Source organism: Uloborus diversus, chromosome 4, assembly GCF_026930045.1.
Source record: "Uloborus diversus isolate 005 chromosome 4, Udiv.v.3.1, whole genome shotgun sequence".
Lineage (NCBI taxonomy): Eukaryota > Metazoa > Arthropoda > Arachnida > Araneae > Uloboridae > Uloborus > Uloborus diversus.
The window spans coordinates 67,909,523-67,929,822 of record NC_072734.1 but is presented as its reverse complement, the minus strand read 5'-3'; the positions used below and the strand labels follow the sequence as shown (position 1 = coordinate 67,929,822).

Here is a 20,300-nt window from a genome sequence, read left to right as displayed (position 1 = left end):
ATCATTGACTTATGTTATAATGAAATGTATAATCTTTTGTAGAATGATTTTTACTTTTAATAATTTTTATTCTTATTCTCTTTTTGAAAGTCATCATCTCATGTATGCCTTCCTGACATAAAGAGTTATAATCCCCTTTGGCTGCCTATGTTTTTTTTTGTCAGTAGCAATGAAGAATGCCAGCAGTAATAAGGTGCTTTACAATGTTGCTCTGATAAGTTGAGCCACAACCTTAACAAGCTGTTTAGGCAAAAACATGTAATCAGAAAAGTTATCGGCAATTATGTATCTGTCTACTTTTGGGTTGCCACGTCTAAATGTAACCTGAAGAAACAGGGAAAATATGGAGAATTCAGAAATAAAAAATAAAACTAGTACGGTTTGGCCATCACGAAACTTTCTTCTGTATCTTTTTTATACAGCCTTGCTTAAAATAATTGCAAACATTTATTTGTTAACAAACACAAGATGGCAACAGTTAAAAAGTTTTAATCATCGCGATTTTCTGGTCATTTTCCAACAATTAAAATTACACGAAATACTCGGGCTACAGTCTATTATGATTTATCTTTCTTATTGTTGCAATTATAAAGCTATTTTTAAGCCAAAATTGAACTAATGCCTGTTTACATATGGATTCATTTATTCCAAATTCCAATAAATAAATAAATAAATAAATAATACTTTCCAGTTTGCTGTTTAATACACTATTAATGTAATTCAACTTTTAATGCAAATAAAGCCCAAATTATTAGAATTTATTCCTCTTTCTTGTCAATGTGTCAAAAGGTGTCTGCTTTAATTTAATGTTTAGATAAAAGCATTAGGCTAAAATCAGGGGAAAAGTTTAGATTTTCAAGGATTTTTCGGAAAATATCTTTTGGAAATTTTTGCCCCCGTGATTTTCTGAATTTGAACTTTGTTTGTTGCACTAACTTGTTCAATTTATCTGCGAGTGTACATGGGGTACAATAATTTTCATGAAAATGCATAAGCTTCCTAACACACTCATTATGCAATTAATAATGTCCACCATGTTACAATTTTCAGTTGCGATCCAAAATTTGTCAAATTAGGAAACTCGAACTATAACGGGCTCATTGTTGCTTTAATTAGGGTTCTCTACTTTACTTGCTTTTGAGAAGCATAAAAAAGCTTGGGCTTAAAGCTTTTCTGTTTCCATCCCCCCTTCCCCCAATGAAAAACAGCGGCATTTAGATAGATGTTATTCAGGCAGATTGGATTTTCTCCTCAAGTTAACATTGACGGCCAATGGTTGCCAATACATCAGCATTTTTGCCCACAATAAATAAACTAACAAATTAATTGTAGGTTGCCAGTTTTGGTGACTGACATGACATTTTCGTCACCTAAAATAATGTGGCCACTGGCGAGTGGTGACTTCAAGACCTTTACTTCTTTGGGAACAAAAAGAAACCTTCAAAACATCAACTCTGTAAGTTAAAATAACTATGCCACATTCTCTCCCTCTCTCAATCTGTTCAAAACAGTATGTAGTTATTTTCTTTATCTATTGCCTTTCACTCAGTTAAATTTGTCTCCTCGTGCTATTTTCCCTCATCCCTTTACTATTAGAAAAAAGCATTCATTAATGTAAGAATTGATATGCCTAAAGTGTGCTATCTATCTTAAAAAAACCCTGTCTTTCCATAAATTTGGTCTCAATTTCAATTGCTGCACTTTAAAAATGAACGACCGTTCTTTTGCATGTTGAGCAGTTTGGAACATTGTATTGATGCATTTGTGATAAAATCGATTTTTTTTTTCCAAATTCCATTCATCTTCAATTTCTTTACTCTCAATCAATCTCAAATTTCCCTTTTCTCAGTTAAGGACAACATATTCATTTCGACCTTTGAACTTTCTGCTTTATTCATCATTTTTCTTTAACCGTTGTAGTTCATTTGCAATTTTCTAATGTATCCATTATTTTAGTAGTAATGTTTTGTGTAAGCTTGTTTGGGCTACTAACAAAATGTTTGGACATTCCACTTTCTGTCTCACACACCTGCTAAATTGCTTCTCATGCTTTTTGACGGCAAAATTATTTCCAAGAATACCTTTTATCACTTTTCTGGCGATCCTTTTGTCTATCAATTTCCATCCAGAGTTGACTCCTGCTACAAAGTGATTTATTTGACTTACGCGAGATGGCTATAACATGATTTTGTTCACCAGTAACGAATTCTATATCTTTCTATAGGTACCTAACTTGAATTTCTCACCTGCAACATGAAATTTTTTAGAAGGGAATCACGGTTTATAAGTTTCGACTTTGTTTATTGGCTACTAAAAACTTTTTTTTTTCCATGAATAAACCTTCATCATTTTAGTATCACTTACAGCAGAAGTTCTCACACGTACCAGTCTGAACATCGCTTTATTAGTGTATTCTAATAACTACTCCTTCATTTTGATTTATTTTTTTAATTTTAAGTTCAAAAGTGGATAAAATAAAGGACACCTAAGAGTTCTGTTTCATCTTAAAGTCGTGAAGTTTGAAAGAGAAAGATTCTGACAATTATATAAAGAAAAGCTAAAAATTCTTGCTGTGCTTGAGCAACTAAAAAATGCGTCAAAGATATCACAACAGTGAGGTGTGAGTGAATCTCACATATGAGGCAGTGAGAAGCAAAGGGATGTAAGTGGCAAAATTAAAAATTTGGAGGTAACAGTACACATGGAAGGTAAACCTCTCCTCTGTCTTGGGGCAACAGATGGTACTAGCACCACTGGTAGTTGCTGCTATACAGCATGATTAAGAAAAACATTTCAATGCAAGCCTATCTAGGATGTTATCTTTAAACGCTTTTTACTCAAAACTTGGAAAATGTCCACTTACACCCCTTTGCTTCTCATTGGCTCATATGTGCAATTAGGGGCAGTAAATAGGGGGGTCAAGAGGGGCGGTCGCACCCCCAAATTTTTTGAGCAGAATAATAGAAAATGGGTGAATTCAATTTATGTAAGTCGGAAATCAATGTTCATTAAAGGAAATCTCCCTGGTTCTCAGCAACTATTTGATGAAACTCGACACATTCTTAGACTAGAAATTTTTTTTCGTTATTTGGATGATGACTTAGAAATTCATGAAGTATTTTCGGCTTTTTGAGAACATAGAAAACTTATAGAGAACCATGGTTAATTTTAATTAAAAAAGACATTGCCTCATAGCTAAATATTTCACACTTGTGTGCCCAGTGTAACAATGATATGTCCAATATGAGAGGCTCGTGAAAAGTGATGTGGTTGCATGATTTTCACAAGAAAATTCCTCGATATTTTACATTCACTTTTACGCTCATTTTTTAAGTGTATATTTATTTAATGGGTATTCATCGCTTTCTTCTGCTAGAAACATGTTTCAGCTGCTCAATACATTGTAATGCTTTCATAGAAACTTCTTAAAAATGTATGTGATTATTGAATAAAAAAAGACGTATCAACCAAATACCTTTTAAGGGGCTCTATAATTATGCAGTCGTGGAATGACACAAGATAATCCTCAAGAGTTAAAACGATAAAAACATTTCTCTATGACTTCAAAGCAGTGATTTGATGACTACAAGAATTATTGCAAAACGATTCTTTCAATGGTGAAAAAGGTTATACCCTTTAGCATGTATGTCATCGTTTAAATTTTTATCCAATTTGTTTGCATCGGGAAAAGGTTTTTGAAAAATGCTTTACTCTATCAAAATCTATATCTTCAATCCGCTACTCGACTATTCAAACCACAGTTCAATCTACAATTGATCTGTGCACCATACTACCACAGTTCAATCTACAATTGAAACTGGAATCAATCAATCGTGAAATTTTTCAAAAAAATTCTTCCTTTAAACCAATTTTAAAGAGGCAAAAAAAAAAAAAAAAAAAAAAAAAAAAAAAGAAAATGACAAAAATCCACATGATGATGTGAAGTCAAACATTGATTTTTAAATATTTTGTATGAAGTAATAGATTCAGTTTTGAATGAAATTAACACAAGATTTGACGATAATTATTTTTCTGTATGGTTAGCTGGGATTATGGTTATTTGGATTGGATTTTGAAGACGAAAAATAAAATGTTTCAACTGTGAGTAAAATTTTTAGCATGAAGCAAGAAAAATTACAAGCAGTATACCGACAGAATGGTTTTCACATCCAGAGACTGCAGTTTCGTCCTTGTTATGGACTCATAAGTCCAGAATAGTGAATAACAGAGCTGAAGGCAGATGATATCTCATTGAAGCTGAGAGCGCCGACATGATTAGATTATTCAATACAGTTTTTTAAGTAGCCTGGGTGAATTTGAAGAGCAAGGCATAAAAAGTATTTTCATTCATAACTTTGTGTTACTTCAAGTATTTTTTAAGTGTTACAATCAGCTCAGCTAGTAGAGAGATTTTTTTATGTCTCTTGAGGTTAGAGATATATTTTCGAAGCACAAAGGGGAATTTTTTTTTTTTTCCATTTAGCTGAACTGGCAAAACAGCACGACATTGGGCACTGATAGATTAGCGACACGATTCCCTGCTCTTCTGAATTCCAAAAATCATGCATTATAACTTTTCCAAAAGGTATAAAAACTTTAGTAGCGAGATGTTTTGTATGATTACTTTTTATTCAATGAATCAAAATTTTAATTGTTTCTAAACACTAATTTTATTCATACTAAACCGATTTTATACAACTTCTTGTTAGCTAATGAGTGTTTGGTTTCGCTTTGGGTTTATACATATGTAAGAAACTCAACCCCCCAAATGAAATGGTGAAATGCCGCCCCTGTGTGCAATTAAAAGTCCAGAAAAAGAAATCCGTAAAAGTTCTCTGAGTAAACAAAATGTAAAATTTTTGAAAATGGAATCTGCTTTTGTATTGATTGAAGAGACCAGGAAGAGGGATGTTACCATAGTTATAAACTTTATAAGAGAACTAGCAAAGCAACTGTACAGAAATATATTTTAAAATAACGGTTTGATCACACAGAATAATTCATCTTCATTTTTTTAAGTTAAAAATATTATTACTGGATCTACTGTACAATATTATTATAGTGGATTATTTTATAATTACTACATACTGTACATACTGTACTGCAGTGGCGGATCTAGCTGATCATTTTGCGAGGGGCCATCCGAAATGTTTGTGCTAACTCGCCAAAGAAATTTTATTAAGTCTTAAAAACTCAATTTTAGGCTATCTTTAAAGACGAAAGGTAAGGTGAATGGATTTAAGAATCTCCCTCAAAAATGCTTCGAAATTGAAATTTCTAAGTAATTTTTGAAATGAGTCTTCTAAAATGTATTTTATGCTATTTTTTTTAATGATATAAGGATCAAGGTCAGAGTTTGGGTGCTTAACCCGAAATACTTTTTGAAAAAGAAACTTAAAAACTGGAATATTCTGCTGTTATGTATTGAGAAATCAGGAGAGGGGGTGTGTGCTCTTCTGCTGTCGAGCCTAAAAATGCACGTTTAGGCAATATTTGCTAATATTAAAGGGTGAGTGAGGGTGCTTAGAATCTCCCCTTCCTGGAAATATTTTGATGTTATGCCATTGATACTCTAAAAATAATTTAAAGCTATTTTTGAACGTATTAGAGGAACGGATGGAAGATTTGTAAGTTCTCCCTTTAAAAAAATTATTTTAAAGATATCATCACAATACTGACTGGGGTGTGGGGGGGGGGGGGGCTGCATTTTGAGTTTGTCTAAGTGTCGAAAGTTGGAATTAAGAAATGATGTAAACCATTCCTTCCAACCTTTTTCACTCGCGGTGCACGTTGCAAATTTTTGGAGGTGAGGCGGGCCAGTCCAACAATATTTTAGCTCAGATGATCTATTTAGCACTAAGCTCTCAGGAGTGGTTTTCGAAAATTTCTAAGCTTGGTTCTAAGTCATCATATTTCTAGTTCCCGTAAAACTCTTATAATATAACGATAGGGAATCTTGTAAAATTTAGAATAGTTAAGAAAATTGAAATAAAAGGCATTCTTTGTCACAAAATAAAATGAAGGTTTTTTTTATGGGTAATGAGTGATTGATACAAGACAAAACTATTGCAATGTACTACAAATGTATTTCAATGAATTAATGATGATTAAAAACTTAGAAATAAATGAGAACACAACATGTGTAATGATGCTTTTAAAAAAATTTAAAAAAATGAAAGATTATTGAGAAAATTGCATTTGTTTACCACTTAAAATTTTACTCCATTTAGGGACAAATTTCGTACTTCCAATCATTATGAAGTATGAAGTGAAAAGGGGGGGCTCTTGAAAACAGCGCGAGCACCGAGACCACAGGTCTATTGTACTATCCCTGCTTAGACTACTAAAAGAGCCCAGTAACAGAAATAAATCTCAGCAGTTGCCTAACCGAAATTCTAGGCAGTTCCCAGGGATCTACATAGTGGTTATTGAGAAAATTGCATTTGTTTATCATTTAAAATTTTACTCCATTTAGGGACAAATTTCGTACTTCCAATCATTAAGAGGGATTTTAAATGTTCGTCTGATAAAGAAGATCTATACTTAGATTTAATATACTTCAATTTTGAAAATGTCTGTTCACTCTTGTAAGTTCATGCAGAAAGAGAAAACATTGCTCTAGCATGTTTTTTAAAGTCTTGTTTTGGTAGAGCACTGTAAAATGGAAATAGGTAAAATTTAGAGAAAAGAGCCAAACTGCTTCGTGGCATAAGCAAAAAAAAAAAAAAGGCCAACCTGAGTGAAAATCGTCCTCTCTTCTAGACAGAATTCTTAAGGGGTTTGGGAATCCACTTTACCATATTTCTTAGCTAAATAAAAAGTCGCATGTGCATAAAGGAACAAAATTAGAAAAATGAAAAACAAAAAAAATTAATCTACAATGTTAGATGTTCTGTTTAAAATGCTATTTGTGGAAGACTTTTGATTCCTGTTATCAAGTTTTTTCACAAAATTCAGAATCTAGCATTAAAGTTTGGCAACAAACATTAAAATCTGGTGTCAGCCTCCCTGTCATGCTGAGCTGACCACGAATGAAACACGTGAAGGCAGGAGTGAGCGCATGTTTTCCCTGGAACCAGGAAAAGCCAGGGGACTAACAGGAGGATGTGGCCCGTAGAAAAGAGATTTGTTCTCGCAAAAAGAGAGATGGGTTCTGGACTTGTAGTTAACGGTAAAAAAGGATTAAAAAACGAATTTAAATTAACGGTAAAAAGATTTTAAATAATTATTTGTAATTAAAAATATCTCTTATATATCTCCAATGAGGCTGTCTCTGTTCCGAAAAAAAAAAAGAAAAGCTTCCTGCATGCCTTAGGTTGGAAAGCCCTGATGTCAAATAGTGCAAAATTTTGGAAATAACAGTTCTGTTTCGAGGAGAGGAATATAATTTCTCTCCCAGTTAGGCCTAAAATGTCTTTTAAAGTAAAACCCGTGTTAAATTACGTTATATTATCATATTTTCTTTTTTTTTCTTCTTAAAAAAATCCTATAATAAGGTTTTAGGAGGGGCCATGGCCTCCATAACCCCTCTCTAGATCCGCGCCTGCCGTACTGTTTTATTTAAGGTTTCTCTTTTCATTGATTTTGTGCATCGTAACAGTATTTTATGTTGAATAAAACAGCATGTTTTTTTTCTTAATAATTAAAATTCAATGATTTATGTCAGAAACGGTAATGTATAGTTGAGAAATGGTTTAAAACAGTTTGTGGTGTTTACAAGTATTTGAAATATTTGGGTATGTTTATAAATATTTGTACAGCCTTTTCCACAATGCGAAATTTCAACTTAAGTGAGGGGTCTTGTTCTCGCGTAAGTCGCAGGAATGTGCCAGCTGAGCCAATTGAGCCAAACTGCACCAATCGGCGATCTTGCACCAAACTGCTCTAAAAGACGGCTAAATGGATTTTTCTGCGCCAAAATCCAACAAACTTGCGCCAAAAGTGCGATTTTGCATGTAATGTTGTAGTCCCTTCAACATATTCGGCAGTTTTTGCAGATTATTATCAAGTTTGTGCATTTGGAGCTTGTTTTAACAATTTTTTTTGACTCAGTCCCGATTTTTTGCGCATTTCAAAATCCGATTGCACTTGTTCTTGAAAAACTCGTTCGTTTCAATTTATTATATGATTCTGTTCCTTTGACTTGAACTATCATGTATTGACCATTATTTTCAACCATTCTTATCATTTGTTTTCAGAAGAAGAGGACTTGTAAGTTCGTCTTCTTGCCACGCCCGCTCAAAAATGTCAATCCAGTTGCATCCAAATTGATTTAAGCGAATACCGTCTGTAAAAAAAATATTGTTCACCTGTTTTTAATATTAGATTTCTTAAGATTTTAGGACAGAAAATTGATCTCTAATTTTGGTTGGAGACACTTAAGATAGCAAAAATCTGGGAACTCTAATGCTCTGGTAATGAACATGCAGATATTTGAAGTTCTTCAGATTCAGGCATTTTCTCCATATTCTTAGCCTGTCTAAAATTTTTTATTTTTATTAATTTATTTATTATTTTTCTTCACAGTTTTCATATTTTTTTTCACGTGTATTTTAAAATTCCTTTTCTTATGACATTTCTCAAAAATTTTTTTTCATTGTAATTTCATTATTAATTTTGTGATTAAATATCAAACAGTTCAAAGGTTTTAATGTTGCCTTTTCTTGATCTTCAGATTTGTTATTCAAGTAGTTCAGTATGTAACATATATACCTATATGTACATATATAAGGTCAAATGTAAGTAAATAACTACCAAATAAAAAAAAGAAAGAAAAAAAAAATTTTTAATAGCTTTTTAAAACTCACTTGTAACTTGGTCAGGTAAAGTTTTTAAATTCAACCACTCTTTTTTGCTTTTTTTTTTTTTTGAATATGTTTTTGAGTTTTATGAAGCAAACAAATTTTAAAAATAGGTATCAAAGCATAACTTAAATGTGTACTATAGCAGAGATGTATTAAGCAAAGTAAATGTGTGAACTAAATTTAAATCAAAAGTGTAAGAAAAAAGAAGAGTGGGACAGAACTAGTCTTTTGACAAACATGTTAGACCAAAAAGAAAAGAAAAAAAAATAAATAAATAAATCTAATCAATAGATCTACAAAAAGGAGTTGGAGTTATGGTGGTTTTGCATCCTTAATATCCTTTTTTGTTTTTATTATGTCACACACGTTTCTGTGTGAGAAATTTACATAGTTTTTCATTTAAATTTTTGCTGCTCCAAGCTGCTCCAGACTCACCATTTTCATTCTCACAAGATTGCTCCAAAAGCGAGCTTAGTTGGCACATCCCTGAAGTCGAGACTCGACTGTATATTGGTTTGACTTTATTTTTAACTTGCTTGGCGACTTCCAAGTCGCTTATTTTACTTTCAATGCCCAGAGATTTTTAATAAGGATTTTTAATGTCTAATTTTCTCCCTTTTAAAACATATTGTGCTTTTCTTTCTGTTCTCATCGGTACTGTGAAATAATTTTGAAGATCCCAAATATTTAGGTGTCTTTTTTTTTTTTTTTTAAATTAAGTTATCCAGTACTGGGGCTGAGCTACCGCTACATTTGTTTTTTTTTTCGTTATACAATACTCATGGCCTATTGGTAATACTATAAGAATATATACAGTGCTGTAGCTGGAAAAATTTAATAACTTATTATTATTTGAATGTTGAAATGGAATCTTGCAATTTTTGGTATGGAAAACATATTTTACTGTTCGGCAACTGAGAAATATCTTACAAAATGAACTATAATTGCTTTATGCATCTAAACCTGAATAAAGTTTTTTGATTAATTTTTCATAGGCATATTTTCTTACTTTTACATAATTTTAGATTTTTCCTTCCGAGTATTACTGATTTAATGATATATATCGAGTATATGTGAGTATGTCATGCAGAGAGATCACTTGCTACTTTTTTAAATGAACAAAGTCATTCAAATGAACAAGTTAAATGAACAGATCAAAAGAGTGAACGATCCTGTGATGAATGGATATTAAAAGGATTGACATTGCCCACCTCTATTATTTTGGAAGTAACTTGTGGGTGCATTTTAGCTGATTTTGTTATTTGAAATTCTAAATATAGGTTTCAATTATTTGCTTTTTGACATTCATTTTCAACATTTAGCCAAGTCTCGACTGATTCAAACTTTAATGAGTATTTAAAAAAAAAAAATCTATGCAATATTTAAAAGACTTTAGTAACTATCATGAAAGTTTGAGTTTTCTTTTTAGTTCTAGCTAGCATATGAATGCAGTAACTGAAGGAATAAAAATTATTTCTGTATTTAATGTAATAGTTTAATTTCACTGATTTTGTTATATATTTTTTCCTAGGACAATTCAACAATGATAATTGAGGCTTCCAAGGGTGGGCATACTGCAGTTGTCCAGCTGTTATTAGACTACCCAAACAGTTTGCTTGCGTCACCTCCACCTCCCCCTGAGCTTTCACAAGTCTCAAATCATTCTGTAGAGTCAAATGAAGTGAGTGTAGTTCTAACGATTTGCATTAGTTATTTTATACCATTTTGAGATAACTCAAATACAGTTTTATAATATCTTAGTTTCTGCAGTTAATTCTGTGAAAGAAAAAAATATTGCTATTCATCTGATTTTTTTTAATTTGTTCAGTTTGAAATTCTGATAGTAGCTGTAATGTTTTCTCTATTATCTTTTAATTATAAAATATACTTTCCTGTACTTATTCTGTGCTTCCTGTTCCCTACAAAGTACTCCATTTTTCCCATTTTTATTTCTGTGCTGCAAATATTCAATTTTTTATTTTAAAAAATCTGACTTCCCCCAAAAAATCTTTTTTTTTTCTTTTCTTTTTTGGGAGAAATCTATTTTTTAAAAAAAAATATTTGCACCAAATTCAGTGTACTGAAAGAATTGACTTGTTCGAGAGTTTTCATGAAAACAATTTTCCCAGCTAAAAACTCATTAGTAAGAATTTAATTTTGGAATCTTTCCACTTGTGCAATGTGCATGTTCAACAAAACAAGTGCTTTGTTGAAAATTGCCGCAGATTTTAAATATTTTGCATTAAAGCCTCAGAAGTCTGTTTGGTCTTTTGCTGTTTTACAGATACGTAGAGTAAACATATACAAGTACAATACTCACAGTGCTGTAGCTCCAATTTTGATTCCCTCAATTGCTGCACTAAATATGTAACAATCAAGCTATATATGACACACCACCAGACTGTTCAGCACACCTTAAGTCTTTGATTAAATAATTAAAACATGAACTAAGTACTCAACTTTATCCGTAACTATTCAATGTGCTTGTGACAGGGTTGGCAAGGTTTTGGACACTACAGTAAAAACCACGGTAAAAACCCTGGTTTTTACCGTCCTGTCCAAAACCCTTGTGTCCAAAACTGTCCAAAAGTGTCCAAAACTATATTTTTAGAAAAATTGTATTCTGTTAGAAAACATCAAAAACAGAATAAAATGTATCAAAGTAATGTTTTAGATAGAACATTTATTCAATGAGAACATTCAACTTATTTATGCAGCTGATTTAAAACTAGTTATATAGAAGTTGAATTCTTGATTAAAATTTCAATTTGTATGCATGATTTTATTTAGCTTTTTTATATTAGTAACCAAATTTCCCTATGTTTATGCAGGTGGGCAAATAAAAACAGGGTTTTTATCATCCTGTTCAAAACCATTGTGTCCAAAACTACTTTTTGAGATTTTGTGAGAAAATATCAAAAACAGAACATATATATATATATATATATATATATATATATATATATATATATATATATATATATATATATATATATATGTATAACTTATTTATGTAGCTGATTTTAATCTAGTTACATAGAAATTAAATTCTACAATAAAAATTTCAATTTGCATGCAGGAGTTTTTTTATTTTCCACAAACCAAATTTTTCAACATTTATGCATGTATGCAAAAGAAAGTGTTCAAAATATGGTGCTATAACTGACTTAAATGCAATAAATTACAATTTTTTTTTATAGTTACAGAATGTATTATATTAAAAATATGAACAAAAAAAGAATAGCACTAGTTTTATAACATAAGTGTTTCATCATCAATTTCTTGTTTTTTCATCTATGATTTAAAAAATAATTTTCGTTAAACTGTCATGTAAAACTTATTTGAAAAACCATTTAAATTTTTTTTTTCTTTGGCTCCTAAATATTGCACATTTTGTTATATTCCTTTGAGTTATAAATGGAACTGAAATTAGTTGTCTTGGTTGTGTTGTGAATTTCCTTTCATAACTCTACCAACTGTTACATAAGAAAGTTTTTATGTAGTAGTTATTGGCAATTTTTTTAAGTAAAATATTTTTAATTAACATTTTGGAGAAAAATATTACCAAATATTCATTAATTAAACCTCATTATTATCTATAATTATGCATTACAAATATTGCAGTAAATACGAATTGATTAGATAACACCTGTAGCATAGTTTTGGACTGTTTAAGACAGTTTTGGACACTTTTGGACAGTTTTAGACAGTTTTGGACGGTAAAAACCACCTGTCCTGTCCTAAACCAGTTTTGGACAGTCCAAAACCCAACCCTGGCTTGTGATGAATGAATTTGAACCAAAATATAGTTTAAAACATGCTGAAAATGAAAGAGGTATACATTTTCATTATAAATAAGAGTTGAGTTCCATGTGAATTGAGAGGAATTCTATTTAAATCTTATTATTAATGACAGTGCATGATCTTTTTTCTTTGGAATGAATAGTTTTAACTATTAAACACTTGTCAGTATCAGAGTGTTGTAAATATGTAAAATATATATAATATATTGTCGCCTCAGAGCAACCGTAGGATATTTTGTGTGTTATTTCTGGAATTAGATGTTTTACTGTTGCTCTGAGGCAACAATATATGTGCATACAATAGCATATACAGACCTCAGTGAATTAGCAAGATTTGAAACTGCGCCCCCCCCCCCCACCCCCACCACCACTGCATAAAAATTTATTTTTTAAATTTTAACACTTATTTTTTCAGAGCTTGCGTCCTCATATCTCTTGCGGTTACCCGTGCTATGGGGGTGCTATTTACGCCACTGTGTACGTATGTCATTTAATGTATGTACTATTTATTTTAGGCTCCTCGAGTTCCTCCTCATGGTCTTCAAGTTTTCCCCCCTCAAGAAGCTGAGCAGCAAAATACTGTGCCTAATAGCTCATGTTTGGGAAATACTCAATCTGGAGGTATAACTTATTAGCATGCATTATAATTCTGTGTGTTGAATAAAATACACCACTCAAAATGATAGTAGTAATGATAATCATTATTAAAAGGAAAAATCCTTGCATATTTATGCATGAAAGCTGAATAAAGATCGATGGTGAAGATACATAACCTCCGATGTCAAAAATGGAACGTTTACAGAAACAGAGATTAAAACTTTTGCATAATTTGGTTTCTAATTATTTGTACTATCGTACCACAACTCATTATCTATTGGAAGATTCATATTTATTGGAAGAAACGATATAGGAAATTGTAAAACTGATAGAAATGAGTATTAATATATTATTTCTCTTCTTTCCACTACCTCCCGGCTCTTGCAAAAAACTTAAACATTGGTGGTTGGGTACTTTCACCATTGATATTTGTCACAGGTATTTTATCTTCAAACAGTGTGCAATCAGAAATCAAGCCACTCATGTATGATAAGATTTATTTCTTTTTGCATTTTTTTTGAAAAAATGAAACAACCAACGATTTTAATTTCTTGCCAGAAAATCAATTTCAGCGGGGGGTATAGCTTCCCTGAGCCGCATTGACGCAGCTGTTATGAATCTAATGCAAGTTATCTCTCTGGAAGTTGATTTCACTTTACAAGAAGAACAAGAGTCTTTTCCTGTTGTGGAACAGTTTGCTTGGGATATAGGTGGGCTTTTAGTCTTCCTGATATGTCTGGAGCATATCCTATTGAATCTATAGTGAAAGAGCAAGTTGACCAAACCATTCGTATGATTTCATCATATGGGAAAATATTGACTAATTCATTACTATAGAGCTCTGCTGTCATGGTCCTTGAATGTAAATGATCTGGTATTGCTCCAATGTTATGGACTGCTAAAAGAATAAGAATTCAGTTTAATCCCAAGTCATCTGAGCTCCATTTGTATTGTTATGTAGTTCTGTATGTCCAAAAAAGAGATACCATATCAGAACAATGCTTTACCTCCTCCAAATTTGATACTTCCTTACATAAGTATAAGTGCAAGATTGTTTTGAGTTCCAAGGATGTGTTAGAAGAAATGGTGCATTGAAATCAATCAAGATTGATTATAAAACATGGTTTATTGCAGTAGAGGATATTGTTGGATTTATGTCTTCTCCAGCTCACTGTTTATCACATTGATGATAAAAATAGAGAGAGAGAGAGAGAGAAAAAAGCAAGGGGAAAAAAACTTCAGTGCTTTATTTTGTATATAACTGAGCTACAAATCACTAGGTAGTTGAGCAGCATTAAATTTTCTCCTGTAAGACATTTTATATTATTACTATGCATAACTTTTTCAGAAATGGACTATATGTACTTCTTAATCTGTCTTTTACTGTATGAGTGAGGAAAAGGAAAATTTTTCTTGCAACATGCAATTTAGTAATGTAATAGTTTTTTTTTTTTAACAGTTGAACAATTAAAAAATAATTAATCCAAGCAATGTTCAGCAATCTTCAATCTAGTGAACGATCCCGTGATTTATTTTAGCAATAACATGAAACAGTTAAAATTGTTTTAAGCTGTAGGAAATATTTTAACCAATTTATATAAGAACCCCAATAAATGTTAATATTTATACCTTATATATTTTTCAAATACTTTTATATTTTCTTATTGGAATGAGATTCTTTAGATTCTAATAGTCTGGACTTAAATGCAGCAGTGATTAATTTTAACTCTGCAGTGGGAAAACAGCTAAGACATTTTTTTATAAGTATTTTATTTTCTGTTCGCCATTCTACTTTCCCCGTCATACCCAATTATTTCAAATACATGAAGGAATAGTGTAGATTAGGCTTTCAGTTCATTATTTTTGTAAACAATCTTGTAATAAGTACTGAACTTGAATGCAATTTCATGATATTAATGATCATGTTGCCTCTAGAAGTAGATTAATATGAGGGCATTTATTATAGTGCTGTTTATGTATTACAGCTTAAACTTGCGTTGAAAAGAACCTGTTCATTGTTTCCAAGTTCCATTTCATGTAAAAGAAGTGTATTGTGACTTCTTGTTTTTAATTTTCATTTATTTTTATAGTTCCTCGTATTCAAGACCTTCTACGTGAGTCTTTACCAAATGGAACTTCTAGCTTGCCAAAGCCAAAATCTGTTCAACGAAAGAATGCACAGGTTAAAAATAATGAGGCCCCCTCCTCCTCATTTTGTGAAAATACCAATAGATACCATTTCCGTAACAAGAATAATGCTGCTGCACAAGTGAACTCTATGTCTATTCAAACAGAAAACATAAATGGTAAATGTGGTTTGGATAATGATTTATCAAATTTCATGGGAGGAGGAGGGGGAATTATCGATCTTGATCAAAATAATATGAAACCTAGTGAACGTCTAGAAGCTTGCATTAATACTATGATGAAAAAAGCAGAAATGATGAATCCTAGTCCTGAAGAACAAATTTTTCAAAAACAACAGATATTAGAAGAGCTGCAGCGAGTTGAAAGAGAACTTCAAGAAAAAGCTCAGGCACAACTATTATTGAATGCCCAACATCAGCATCACCACCAAAATTTACAGGGGTTGGGCACTATTGTCACAGGGACTCCAACTATTACTACATTGAGCAATAATATTCCAAATACATTTACTAATGGTTCTGGTGCTCACACACAACAATTGCTGATCAATAATGGCACTTTATTAGATATCAAATCTCTTTCTGCAATTACTGATATTTCTTCCATGTCTAATCAACTTGGTTTAAATCTTAGGTCAACTTCTGGTAATAATATTACTTTTCCTTTAGCTGTACATGCTCAGCAGTTATATCATCAACAACAACAACAGCAGCAGCAGCAGCATCACCAGCACCACCATCATCAGCAGCAGCATCAGTTACAACAGCAACAGCACCAGCAACCACAACAAATGCCCCCAGTCCAGCCGCAGCAAAAACCTCTGCAACCTCTACAACAGCCAACAATAACTTCTACATCCATAGGACCAGATTATTATAAAGCCCGTGCCACTGCAAAACCTGCAAAACAACCAAAAACAAATGTAATAAAGCAAGTACATCAACAGCCATTTCAAACACAACCAAATCAGCTACCAAATGAAGTAAAGGTTGAAAACCTAAATAGAATGGAAGATATGGAGAAAGTTAATTTCAGGAACATTGTGTTTAATGAACAGCAACAAATGCAACTGCAGCAGCAAATGTTACAACAGCATACTCAACAACAATTTGTCCTGTCAGAATTTACACAAAATCTTACTCTCAGGGGTGCAGGTACTGAATACTGTGACAACGCTATTGCTGGAATTATGCATGCAATGGGTGGCTTAAAGCTCTCAACTGATAATACACAAACACACGCCATTCCTATGTATGACCCTGTAAGTGTTGGACAAGCTCTTCTGCAGCAGCAGTTGCAGCAGCAGCATTTAGTTCAGCATCAGCAGTTAACTCAAGTCTTGGAACAAGAAACAAAAAGGGTACAACAACAACAGAAACAGCAAACGCAGCAACAACAGCAGCATATCCAGTTTCATCAGCAGCTCATGAAACATTATGAAAAGTATAATAAGCCTTTAAAGGGAAAACCCACTAATATTCCAGGACAGACTGTACTTCAAACAGGACAAACAACCTTAACTTCTTTTCAGAATCCAACACCAGAATTACTTAAACAGCAATTTGCTGCTTGTGGAGAAACATGTACGCTTGTTGGAAACATTCCACTTGATGGAACTGGAGTTTTGACTTTAACTAGTCCACCATTTCCTGTATCAATAGCTGTTTCACCCGTTTCTTTACCATCACCAGTATCTGTATCATCCAGCTGTGGAGCATCTTTTGCACATAATTTGCCTTTAGATGAAGGGCTCATGGTAGCAGCTCCTGCAAGAACACTTCACGAAACCCTGGGGGATATAATGACTGGTAAGCATTAATATAATTTAAAATCATAAAATTTTAACTATTCTTTGTCATTGAAGCAATGTTTAAATAGGGTTTCCAAGAACTGGAAAAACCTGGAATTGTCAGGGCTTCCTCAGTTTTCGAAAAGTTCATAGTTTTCAGAAAATTTTACTCAAGTCCACTATGCTCCCTGAAAGGAGCCGATGCATAAAAATAACATTTTAGCAAAAACTGACCATTCTTATATAGAAGAGTTACGAGGTATATTCATTCATTATATATTGTTTTAAAGATGTTTATTTGCAACTTTCATGATATATTCAAAACAGTGTGTTTTCAAAATGGCACCAAACATTAAGATCTTTGTCGGCAATAAAGAATTCTCAATTTTACTAGTGCAGATGAAAATAGTCCAACTGAATTTTTTGAGTTGCAAGAAATTTGTACAATTAAGTTTCTTAGTGCAAAATTTCAAAATTTAAATTTAACTCTAGATTCAAATTTTTTACAACATTTTTGCAGTAAATATTTAGCAAATGCTGTTATTTTAGAAACAGGCTGAAGTATAATTTTTATACGTTCTTGCTTGTCAAAGAAAATTCATTGCAAAATGCATTTTAACTCCATCAAAACGTTTTATTTTTAGTCACTGTTACAGTAGGAAAGAAATTATATGTTGGCAATGAGCATCAAAAACGTACCAAAAATTGCTATTAAAGTCTTACTTAGTACAATACATACATTGGATATTGCTGAACTTCTAAAAGGATTTGTAAAATAGAACATTTATTGAGCCAAAAGATTGTTTCCACATTACCAAAATGTTGTTAACAGTTATTGGTGATTTTTCATAAGTATTTTAAATTTAATTAACAAGGTTTTATTTCCAATTGCAATACAATGAAATCTGTGTACAGTCGAGTCTTGACTTACGCGAGGGAAGCGTTCCAAGGCCCCTCGCGTAAGTCGAATTTTGGCATTGTGAAAAAGGATACATGTAAAAACTATTAGAAACATTTTAGACACTTGTAAACACCACCTCAAACTGTTAAAAACCATTTATTAACTGTACATTACTGTTTCTTACATAAAAAACTGAATTTTTATTGGTATTTTAAATTAAAAAACAGTTTCATTCAACATAAAACACAGCTACGATGCATAAAATCAATGATCAATCAGAAAGAAAGACATAAAATAAAACAGTAGGGTACGTACATAATGTAGTAAGAGAAACAAATGCGCTATAGTTTTACTGTACAGTAGATCTAGTAATGATATTTGTAACTTAAAAAAGTGAAGATGATGATGATTTATGCTGCGTGCTCAAACCATTATTCTTATCTATTTTAAAATACACAATACAGTTGCTTCATTAGTTCTTTTATAACGTTTCCATCAATGGCAACACACCTCTTCCTGGTTTCTTAAATTCACAATATAAGAGCAGCTTCAATTTTCATAATTTTTGCATTTTGCTTAGATATTACTCGATGAGCTTGAACGGATTTCCTTTTTCTTGACTTTTAATTGTACATATGGAAGATTCACTCATACCTAATTGTCGTGCTACCTTCGACGCATTTTATAGTTGTTGTTCAAGTTCGAGCACATAATCTTTGACTTTTCTTTAACTGTCGGAAACTTTCTCTTTTTCTTTCTCTCTTCGGAAGATGAAACAGCGCTCTTAGGTGTCATTATATTTCAACAACTTTTACATTTAGAATGAAAAAAAAAGGAAAATGAGGAATAGTTGTTTGTATAAGCGATGTATCACACTAGTACGGTATGGGAATTTCCACTCTCAGTGATATTAAAGGGCTGAAGGTCCATTCACAAAAAAAAAAAAGTAGCCAGTAACGAAGCCGATACTTAAACACCGCGATTCCTTTCCGAAAATTTTCTTGTTGCGGGCGATGAATTCGCGTTATGTCTAAAATTTTTTAATGGTGAAAAAAAAACGCGTTATAGCCATTTCGCGTAAGTCGGATTGTGTTGTAGCGGGAGTTGACTGTATAACAAAACTGTCTATAACAATAAACCTGTCCTATTTTAATTGGTCCCAGCAAAATATTGGCATAAATAATCAAACTGTCTATAACGATAACCTGTCTATAACAATATTTTTTTTAGGTCCCAACAGTATTGTTGTAGACAGGTTTTACTATATATGTTGTAACTTTTTCTAAAATAAACTGAAAAACTTGGAAAAGTCTGGAAATAGTGGCAACCCTGTTTAAAGCTATCTTTACTTTGTGCTTGTACCCTCCTTTCAATCATAGGACTGCTGTCTGTTGAATCAAAACATCCTTTTCCTCAGGGCTCCCAAATGGTCCGCTTTTCCCGCCAAAGTCCGTTTTTTAGGGTAAAGTCCGCTTTCGACCGTTTTTTTACATTTCAGTCCGTTTAGTCCGCTTTTTTATTGTTTTTACTCGAAAATCAGCTTTTAAAAATTTTCATTACATTAACACTAGAACGACGGCGTTTTGCGTACACCTAGAAAGACTAGCAGCGGTCACTTTGACCGCCATACTTAAAAGATTGGAAATTTCCTCCTTTCGGGACTTTTAACCATAGAAAAGATTTGTTTCAACATGTCAGAGTTTAATTTAACAATTTAATCGTAATATAGTCTGAAAATAAGTCTTAGATGGCTTTTTTTTAATTTTATGTTCGATCAAGTGAAATACACATGCTTTACACAATTGGCATTGAGAAAGAGCAAATTTGTACAAAAAAGAGGAAATTTTCTTAGCATGTAATAACTAACAAGTACTATAATCAACCATGCATGTTTTGTTTTAAAAAATATCGCAAGATACCGTACATTGCTATCTTTTACAGTACTTCGAAATACTTATGTTATCACGTCACCTGTATATTTATTATTTATTAACATTTTTTTTTTTTTTTGGCAATCAGAACAAATGTTTGTAGATTTATTTTCGCATAGTTTAATTTCACACTATTTTAATCTTTTTCCTGAGGTAGATACTTATTTATATGCAGCAAAATTGATCAGTGGAGGTGACTTGGAGGAAATTAGGGAAATAAGAGTTCTGTTTTTGAAAATTTTCCCCTTTTTTTTGCGTCGGACCCTTTTTCCTTTTTCTTTTAGTTTTTATATTTTGAGCATCAGTTTTTTTTTTTTTTGCGAGGTT

At 32.1% G+C, this 20,300-nt stretch overlaps 1 protein-coding gene across 1 annotated transcript in view; it reads left to right on the top strand.

The window, feature by feature from the left end:
* Positions 1-20,300, top strand: part of LOC129220511 (ankyrin repeat domain-containing protein 17-like) — a 159,884-nt gene that overhangs the window by 71,399 nt on the left and 68,185 nt on the right. Inside the window, exons 13-15 of the mRNA XM_054854939.1 lie at positions 10,336-10,485; positions 13,123-13,228; positions 15,295-17,160. Coding sequence (XP_054710914.1) covers positions 10,336-10,485; positions 13,123-13,228; positions 15,295-17,160 — 2,122 coding nt within the window. The remainder of the gene's footprint in view (positions 1-10,335; positions 10,486-13,122; positions 13,229-15,294; positions 17,161-20,300) is intronic.